General features: G+C 35.2%; 1 protein-coding gene across 1 annotated transcript in view; it reads right to left on the bottom strand.

Annotated features, from left to right (window-relative positions):
* Positions 1-5,172: 5,172 nt before the first annotated feature.
* MSH4 (mutS homolog 4) overlaps positions 5,173-10,637 on the bottom strand; it is a 97,603-nt gene continuing 92,138 nt past the window's right edge. Inside the window, exons 19-20 of the mRNA XM_027114100.1 lie at positions 10,426-10,514; positions 5,173-6,203 (exon numbers count right to left, since the gene is read on the bottom strand). Coding sequence (XP_026969901.1) covers positions 6,012-6,203; positions 10,426-10,514 — 281 coding nt within the window. The 3' untranslated portion in view covers positions 5,173-6,011. The remainder of the gene's footprint in view (positions 6,204-10,425; positions 10,515-10,637) is intronic.

The following is a 10,637-nucleotide window of genomic DNA, read 5'->3' as shown; positions in this document are numbered from 1 at the left end:
CCACTGCGACACCGGGGAAGCCCTATATGCATTTTAATACAAAAAAAGAAACAGTTTTGACCCAACATCACATCAAAATGAAACTATTATCAGTTAAATCTGCATATCCTTTGGTTACAAAGAAACTTATCTTAAAAAAATTAGAATGTATTCTACAACAATTTTTTAGCTCTTTGCTTTTTGAATATCTAGGGTATTAGACTGTTCTCTATATAACTATGTGGTCAAACTGTTGCAACATAAAGATGAGAACTGGAAGATAATTCTCCATGGATCTCTCGTGTTTCCACCTGTCTTATGAGCAGAGGAACTGTCTTACTCTTGACTATCTTTTTAAGGATGTTTGTACAGTGAGCAGCCTTAGAAGATAGAGAGAGTGGCTCCCTCTGAGCAGACGGCAGGTTTGCTCAATATCTAATATAATAAAGGCAATGTCTTCCTCTGGGGAAGTGGTCAAGGAGGTTTGCTTGAAGCTCATTTTAAAAGCCTGGAGTTTCCCAAGCTTGGGATTCTTCAGCTATAACACCAATCCACTGTGTGCACATCTACCTGGACAACTACACATCTTAGAGGATGGGAGTACATGGAACCAACACAAACAAGAAGCTCATGTTGCATGCTGTACCACTAGTAATAAAGTTCTTCGCTTCTGACCCAGTCTTTTGTCTTCTGACAGAAAACAGTATGGTAAGCTAAACTGCTAGTTTGCAAGTTAAGGTAAAAATCTTAGACACTTCACAGTCCTTGACAACGAGAATCTGTTCCCCACCTCATCACTGCATTTAGATCCATTTCAGTAGATTATGGTAGACAGTATCCATCCTCACTATCTGCAATCTGGGGACTATCAAAATTTGACAATTCATAAGAAAAGGATATTCATTTTGGTCCTATAGTAAGACAAAACAATTGTGTGATTTAACTTTCTAAAGAACAGAATGGAAATAGCCAAGTAACAATATAACTAGATCACTTGCTTTTCCTCTCCTTCCACGTTCGTTCCCTTAACTGCATTACAGGGTTGGATTATAGAAATGTTTATTTATTACACTTAAACTACATTTAATTATGATTGAGCATATTTTATGCTCATAAATAAGTATATAGGAAGTTCAAACAACACACAATGTATTAATATTTAAATATTTTACCAGTAGCATATGATAATTATTTTAGTTGGAAATATGTGTTAACATGAAGAAAGTTAAAAAAAAAAAAACCTTAATCTAGCTTATAAAGAAAAAATAGATTGCTCATCCAGATGAAGTGATTCTTCTGGGCAAATATTTTAGCAAATCTTTTTACATTTATTCCCTAATTTCCATCCACTCTAACAGAGCTTAATGAATTTTATCTAGTCATCACTTCTACTGAACATGGCTCATACCTATGCTAGAGAGTGGGCAACAAGTAGCACCTAAATTTCTGGAACTTCTTTCTTCTTCTTTTTTTTTGGGGGGGGGGGGGCGCCATGTCACATGGTTTGTGGGATTTTAGTTCCCGGACCAGGGATCAAACCCGGGAACCTGGCAGTGAGAGTGCCGAGTCCTAACCACTGGACCGTCAGGGAATTCTCTGAAACTTCCTTCTACTGGAATTCTTATTTCCATATTTCTCAACATGGTTGATGGTATCACCACCTAGAATCATATTTAACTCTTCCCTTCTGTATTAATTTGCTAGGGCTGCCATAACAAAGTACAAAAATTAGGAGGCTAAAACAACAGTAATTTATTGTCTCACAGTTCTGGAGCCCAGAAGCCTAAAATTGAGGTGTTAGCAGAACCACACCCCCTCTGAAAACTGTAGGGGAATCCTTCCTAATTTCTGGTGGTTTTCCAGCAATCTTTGGCATCCCTTGGCTTGTAGATGTATCACTTCAATCCTCTATCTTCACATGGCATTCTTCCTGAGTCTCTGTGTCTTCACATGGCAATCTTCTTATAAGGATACCAGTCATATTGGATAAGGGGCCCACCCTACTCCAGCATGACCTCATCTTAACTAATTATCAATACATTTGAAATGATCCTATTTCCAAATAAGGTCACATACTGAAGTACAGGGGGTTAGGACTTAACGAATCTTTTTCAAGGGGACACAATTCAATCCATAACACCTTCCCCTCACTAAAAAATCGGATAAGTCATGAATCGCTAAATCTGGTTAATCAGCACTAAATCTCCTTAATATCTTTCAAATCAATGTCTTCTCTCCTCCACCAGCCACTCCATCCTCTCCATTCTCCTCCGTTACACACACACACACACACACACACACACACAACCCTGTTCCATTCTCACTGTTTCTACCCTTAATCATCAATTCTCTTCTGCACTACTGAAAGAGTTTCTTAAACTATCTCGTCTCCTTGGTTTCAACCACACATCCCAAAACCATTTATGCTACCACCCAGATGATCTTTCTAAAATGGAAATCTTATCATGTTATTCCTCTACCACCACCACCACCCTCTTCCACTCTCCAGCAACAGACCTTAAAACTCTTCAGTCATCTAAAGGAGAAACTGATATAAAGCCCTTACTTCATCTTTTTGCCACTCTCATATGCACTCTATCCCCCAGCTAAACCAAGCTGCTTACTGTTTCACATCTCTTTGCTTTTACATATGCTGATCCTTATCTAAAATGCTCTTCCTTTCCTGAACACTTGACATATTTTACTACCTTTTAAACTCCCTTGACCCACAAAGAACTGTAAACATTTTTTGTGCTACTACCCTTCTTATGTTCCTCTATTATCATACTTATCACATGGTGTTCCAACCCTACTACATGCGTTTTTTTCTTAACTACACCTTAAAAGCCTACCTCAAGGTCAGACATCTTTTGTGCGCCTAGCACCTATAGTACGTAGTCTGTTCCATAATAAATATTATTGAATTATATTTTTGGTAGTTTTTTACCGAACTCTGAAACTTTTGCTTGAAGTGAAAGATTTAAAAATGTGCTACCAGAGAGGTTAAACTAAAAAGCAGCTAAAAAATAATTTAGGAAAAAAAGATTTTTAAAAATCACTGCTTGCTAAAGAATGATCAGAATAGGTTTAAAATATTTTAAATGCATTACTCACCACATATCTATTAGAATGGCTAAAAAAAATTTAAAAAATGACAATATACCAAGTACTAAAGAACATGTGGGAAAACTGGACCTCTCATACATGGCTGACAGGAATGCAAAATGGTATAAGCCCTCTGGAAAAGAGTCTGCAGGCTTCTCATGAAGTTAAATATACACTTACAATATGACAGGGCCATTCCACTCCTATGTAACCTAGATAAATTAAAACTTAACACTCACACAAAAATCTGTACACAAATGTTTATAACAGCTTTATTCATAATCACCAAAAACTAGAAACCTAAATGTCCTTCAGTGAGTGAATGGATAAACTGTGGTACATACAAACAATGGAATACCAGGCAGCAATTAAAAGGCACAACCAAATGGATAAATTCTAAAGTACATTATGCTCAGTAAAAGAAGCCAGTCTCAAAAGGTTACATGCTATATGACTGGTAAAAACAAAACTATAGGGAAGGAATGCTTAACCATACTCAGTGATTGCTGGGTTAAAGTTAGGAGTCAGGGAAGAATTTGGCTACAAAGGGACAGTACTAAGGGAATCATCTGGTGGTGACAGAACTGTTCTGCATGTTGAATGTGGTAGTACCACGAATCCATAAATGTGCCAAAATTCATAAAATTGTAGACCAAAAAAGATTTTACTGTTATGCAAATTTTAAAATAAACAAATGTATTACTTCCTAGGCATGAGGATAAGCTGCCCTTTTCCTCTACTCCCATATACCTTACCCCTAGACTTGAAGATTACTTTATGTGAGGAGAAAGGTGGAACAGACTAAAAGAATGGCTTTGAGATGGAAATTCAAGGAGTTTGCTAAAACATTATGGACATTTATCTTAAAAGACTGAATTATAAGATAATGATCTATCATTTTAGAGAAAGGCAAAGGCGAAGAGGTACTGAAGAGTAGAGCAAATAGACCTGAAAATTAAAGGATGGATTGTCTTCCTAGCATTCACCTCCATCCTATAGTACCACGACTTTATAATTATATCTGCATTTGATTTGCTTTTCCATGTTTCGGCAACACACAAAATGACTGAAGAAAAAGTATTTAATTTTAAGAAGATATAAACCCATTTTTATTTCAGTATTCCAAATCTAAAATAAAAGGGATTAATTGGTTGGCTGCCATTTTTGCATCAAAAGCTGCAGAATGATGATGAAGAATTTCTTAAAAGTCTAGTGGAATTTAATATTAGGGTTAAATGTAAAGGGAAGTTAATACATTTGAGTAAATGATATTCAGCATATTTAATACTTCACACCTGTCTCTGCTTGCCTGTTTTTCTTCCGCAGCCAGCTCCCCTTCTCCCTGTTATTGCTTCCTCCCTTTTCTTCCCTGCCCTCCCAAACAATGTGCCATTCCCTTTTCCTCCTCAGTACCTTCTAGAAATTTGCCACAAACCTAAATTATCTAACTGCTTTTAGGAATGACTGCATAAAATATAATTCATTTCAAAGGCTGTGAATTTAAATGTGACTAATGGTCAAATTCAAATACTGTGGTGCTCTATTTCTAAAACATGAGAATAGGAAATAGAAGTAGTCTAATAAGACATTTAGTATATATCTAATGTAATTATTAACACTAATTTACAATTATTTTTCAAAAAAATTATGTGTGTATTTCAAATTATAACTTTTTCAATATATCTGGCAACTAATGTGTACTTAGAATGCTGAATAAAGTAAAAAATATTAGTATTACATTTTATAAAATAAAATATGTATATATTAACAAAAAATAGGGCCCTAATAAGTCTGTGAACAATTTTTTGTAATAGTAATTCACAGTAATACAAATAACTATGAATCTTGCAGCTTACTGAATGTATACCCTGAGTTCCAGACACTTAAGTTTCCAAGAGTAATTTCCCTACCTTAGGCCTTTGGGCTGAGATTATGTGAGTAAGTCTTCTACTGAGACGGAACTATAGAAATAAGGTGTTTGAGAAGACAACAGCTCTTTGCAGTTACTGAACAACTGATGGTCTTCCATTTTCTTTTGTCCATTTATAAAACCAGAATGACCGTTGGGTTAACTCTAAAAGGTGTGAGCCACATGCCTGTGGAAACACAATTTTATAAAATGCTCCCTTGTGAACCAACAATTAAGGCAAACATATCAATATTACCTTTCTGCTGCCTTGTTTACTCACCTAAAAAAGATGGTCAAAAATGAAAATTTGGAAAAGGGAAAAGAGAAGAAGTTGGTGAGTAGAAAATGGAACACCTGGCTATTTGGTAACTACTCCTCGCAGAAACACTCTCTGCATTACAAAATATCTATTTGCTGAATTTCACCTTTTAGAACTATACTGAATGCCAAAAAGAATACTTTAAAATTCTTGGTATCATTCTAACAAACTTCAGAAGCATCCAGTGTTGGAATTTGGGTGTATTAATTAAGACATCATTGAGTCATAATAAGAATGTAAAAGAAATATTCCTTCTGAATAACAGTGTAAAAGAAAACCTCGCCTAAGTTTTCAGACCTGCAAAGAAAGATTTCTTTTAGCTAAACTATTTATGATAACATTTTAAACCATAACTTGTAAATATAAATAAACTTAACATGAAGTTTCATAATTGAGAAAAAAGCGTCACGTTACACTTTTTTCTAACATAAAAATCAGTTCTTTAAATAGTTCTCATTTTTTAAGTTATATAACAAATATTTTCTTATATAGAACATATAGATGAGGTTAATATAATGTAATTATATAGAACATATAGATGAGGTTATATAGAACATATAGATGAGGTTAATATAATGTAATTTTCAATTAAAATACAAAATTTAGCAAATATTACTTTCTTTTGCTCTCGGGAAAAATGAATTCTAGGTTCCTCATATTAAGACATATTATTTCATTAGTATAAGATGTGAGTTGTTATTATTCTTCAGTGTTTCCTGAAACTTGTTTAGCCCTGGGAAAATCTGCTTCATACTTCTTTTTGAGATTACTTAAATATGTTCGTAAACTTTCTGGATCCAATTGAGAGTTTCGAGCAGTTTGAACAAGCCTAGTAGCTAGATGGTACACAGCTCTCTGTCTTTCCATCTCAGGGGTACTCCTTTGGCTTTGCTGTTATTGAAAAAATATAGATAAAAATTAAAATATGAATACTATCATTTTTATTTTGGCAATATTCTATCTCCTTTCATAGAAATAAGAACTCAATGGTTAACCAATCCCTTTGGATAAGTCAGCCCCATCCAACTAGCTAATCATGTACCAGAAGAAATAAATATTATTTTGGAGAATGACATTTCTCATGAGTATTTACTACCTTATGACAGATCCTTAATCCTTGAAAACCACTTCTCAATGAAAAAAAAATCTGCTAAATGGTCAAATAACACAACACCAAAGAGTAATAGAAAATCCACAGAGTTATGTTCTACAAACACTTTCTCATCAAAAAGGTATGGGAAAATAGCACTCTGCTCATTGCTATGCAGTATTCATAATTTTAAATGTCACTCAGAGTACTACTCTGTATCTCCTACTTTAATTCCCCAACAGATAAACTAGTGGACAGAATGGGTCATCAGTAAACTGCTTGTCCCTCAAAACAGTTCATATATAGGATTGCTAGAGCCTAAAAGAAAATACTGCCTGAGGGGTAAATTACATTTTTAAAATAAGCAACATAAATTGCTAGTTGAAATTATGTCTTAATTATACTTACAAACTATACTTAAGGATACCCAAGAAATAATGTTTAAAATGGGAATCTTCTAATACTTTGGAAGACCTTTAGAATTCAGTCCTTGAATACCTCCTTTCAGGGTTGGGAGTATAGCTAGAAAATTCTACATTCATTTCTTTGCCTGAGCTAGAAAGAGGAAGCAGCATTTTCAATCTTAACTATTTATGTAAAGACTTAGCTTCCATTCACTAAAGGAAATACAATCCCTTCAACTCCTCAATAGCCAAGAATTCCAGATATTTCTCTACTTTCACTATAGGAAAAATGAATACGACTCCGTGAGGTAGAATAAGATTATCATATATTGATCCATCCATCTATTTGATACACTGATTGATCAACTATCAGTTTATTATTTAAATGACAGTTATTGAATATCTATTATTATCTATATTCCAGACCCTATAACTTGCATTCATGACTATGGGGGCATACAAAAATGTCATCCTGACATGATAATGGAAGTCAAAAAGCTCAGTCTTACAGTGAAACAGACATGTTTACGAGCAACTGATTAATCATGAAAAGTTCCATAAGAGGGATATAAAATGTTCAGAGGAAAGAAAGTTCACTTCCAGCTTGTGTCAAGAAAAGCTTAAATAGGATGGAGTACTTGAAATGAATCTTGATGGATAGAAGAGCCTAGAAGGGAGGGCATTCCAGATGGAAGAAACAGAGAGAACAAACACATTAGAAAGTATGGTACACAATCAGGTCAAAATGATGGAATGACAATTCAATGTGGCAGAAATGTACATTATAGTTAAATTGAGTAATGTTATACAACACTGAGGTAGTAAACAAAGGGAGATCATAAAGCAGTAGTTAACAAACTTTAGTTTGCTTAAAAATCATCTGAAGACTGGTTAAAAATGTAAATCCTTGAGCCACAGGAGACCCTTGAAAATCTGGGATGGTACTCAGTATCCCAGGTGATTCTAACGTAGGTAATCCTCAGATTACATTTTGAGAAATAATCATAGAAGACTTTCAACATTAGGCTAAGGAGTTCAACTTTTATTTGGTAAGACACAACTGAAAATTTCCGAGCAGGAAACAACATAAGAACTATGCATTAGAAGACAATCTTGTAGAAGTATGTAGAATGGGTTGGAAAAGAGAGAGAACCTACTGCTTAGTCCTAATGAGAGGTAATTAAGAAGAAGGATTCATAGCTCTGATGGGTCACTGGGAGATCTGAAAGTGAAGAGATGAGAAGATTTTTCAAAAGATGATAAATTTAATTTCGAACCTACTGAAGAGTGAAAACATAAATTAAGATTTCAAGAAGAAATATGGATAAAAATATATAGATTCAGAGTCAAAAAGAAATGAAAGTGGAGGCTGAGGAAAGGTGAGATCAGCAAGAGTATAGTTTTTTTTTGTTTTTTGTTTTTTTGTGGTACGCGGGCCTCTTACTGTTGTGACCTCTCCCGTTGCGGAGCACAGGCTCTGGACACACAGGCTTAGCGGCCATGGCTCACAGGCCCAGCCGCTCTGCGGCATGTGGGATCCTCCTGGATCGGGGCACAAACCCGTGTCCCCTGCATCGGCAAGCGGACTCTCAACCACTGCGCCACCAGGGAAGCCCAAGAGTATAGAATTTTAAACAAAGAAACAACGGTAAAATCTTAGGAATACTTCTGTTTGGTAGGTGGAATAATATAAAGCACTAGTGAAGAAAGGAAAGAAGTAATAATCAAAGGGGTAGGAGAATAAGAACATCCAGGAGAGGACAATTCCACAGTAGCCAAGACAGGGAAGAATTATGAAAAGGGAAAGAAGGGTAGTGGCAAATGCCGTAGAGGGAACAGGGAGATGAGAAGTGAAAAAAAGGCCATACGATTTTATGAATAGTTAGTTTTTAAGAGGAAACTTTCTGTGGAGTGATGACAAGATCCAGTTTGCAAGTGGAAAATGGAAGAAGCAAGTATAGATTACTCTTGGGAAATTGCCAGTAAAAGGAAGAGAAATATAATTTGAGAAGGTAAAAAAAAAAAAGATTTATTGGGAAAAACTTAACTATATTCATAGGGAAAAAAAAAAAGCCACTGAAAAAAACACTAAGAAGAAAAGAAACTGATGAAGAAACTGATCTTAATCGAGATGGAAAGAAGGTAGAAAAGTTAACCTTAAAAAGGTTGAAAGGGGCTTCCCTGGTGGCGCAGTGGTTGAGCGTACGCCTGCTGATGCAGGGGATGCAGGTTCGTGCCCCGGTCCGGTAAGATCCCACATGCCGCGGAGCGGCTGGGCCCGTGAGCCATGGCCGCTGAGCCTGCGCATCCGGAGCCTGTGCTCTGCAACACGGGAGAGGCCACAACAGTGAGAGGCCCCCGTATCGCAAAAAAAAAAAAAAAAAAAAAAAAAGGTTGAAAGGTAATCTCTTCCTCTGAAATAGGAAGGAAGAGAAATAGGTGAAAAACAGAAATTCCAAAATAGAATTCTGAAGGAGGAAAAGGTTCAAGGACTCACCAGGATGACCTCAAGTCTCTCAAAAAGTATAGGAGGTAAATTTTTTTGTAGAGAGTAAGGTTATTGAGGGCTCAGGAAGAGTAGAAACATTTTGAAAGATTTACTATAAGAAACCACATAGATTAATGGGACAGAAGAAAAAACTATTCAGTAAAATATTCACCCAAAGTTAGTATATACAAATTCGCAGTGGCTAAAATTAGCCTGAATATATTTTGAGCAGCATCAGGAAATCCAAAACCTAGAAGGCTACTGGAGAGGTTGCCCATAATTGGAATTTGGCAAGAGGAATTCTGAAGAACTAGGTAATGAGAGGTGCTTTAGAAGTGAAGCACTGCCAAAATTACTGGCGAAGGAATTCCAATGGAGTAGTTAGGCAAGGAAAGTCATAAAAGCAGTCTAGGAGGTCAAAAGACTGAGGAATGCGAAAGAAAAATTGAAGGCAGGTTAAGAAAGAGTGAAAGACACAGGAAACTGTTAATACTGAAGAAAATTTCATACTGCACCTAGCATAGTTTACTGAACACACTGGATTCTTAAAACAATATAAGGCAACTTGATGTAAAAACCTGAAAAAGGATTTCCAAATTTTCAGTTAACAGATGTGAATTCAGTGTTGGATCTACTGCTTCCTAGCAAATCACTTAAGCTCTATGAACCTCAGCTGTAAAAATGCACATAAAAATAATACCTTTATTATTTATCTTTTATTAGACCTAACTGCTTCATGAAGAGTTACGAGGCTTATATATGATAATGGATAGAAGAGCTTTGAAAACTATTTAAAAAGACATGAAAATGTTGTGCATAGTGATTTTTAATGCTTACTTTATAGAGATTTCTTTTCTTATCATAAAGTCAGTGTAGTAACAAGTAGGAACTGAACTGTTTAACTTTTGTCTCCTATCTTATTAGCAGGTATGCTGGGAAAAGTTATAATAGATCAAACCAAAAAAGTTTTGAGAAGTAAAAAGGATTTTCTTTATTTAGGAATTAGGTTTTTGTTTTAAATATTTTAATTATTAATTATATATATTTAGATCCGAGGCCATAATAAAAATGTACACTAAAAGTATTTTCTTGAATTTGAAAAACAATTCTTATTGCTAAAGAGTTTCTTACCAAAATTTGTCTGGTTATTTGACTTGTGATTTCTTTGGCATCCAAGACAACTGATGGTGGGAGTGACGACACCTCTGCAGCTTTTAATCCTAAAATTATCAAGAATGGGGCTTCAATATTATTATTGCTGGTTTTGTTAAGTTTGTCTTAATCAGTATTAATCTTTTCTTCACAGACTTAAATTTCCTTTCTTAGGTATTTATGAACTACTT

The sequence above is a fragment of the Aethalodelphis obliquidens genome, unplaced genomic scaffold (genome assembly GCF_003676395.1).
Source record: "Aethalodelphis obliquidens isolate GAN/ISIS:26980383/991018 unplaced genomic scaffold, ASM367639v1 scaffold13, whole genome shotgun sequence".
In the NCBI taxonomy this organism is placed as follows: Eukaryota; Metazoa; Chordata; class Mammalia; order Artiodactyla; family Delphinidae; genus Aethalodelphis; species Aethalodelphis obliquidens.
Note: the sequence above shows the minus strand (reverse complement) of the source record. Positions and strands in the feature narration are given on the sequence as shown.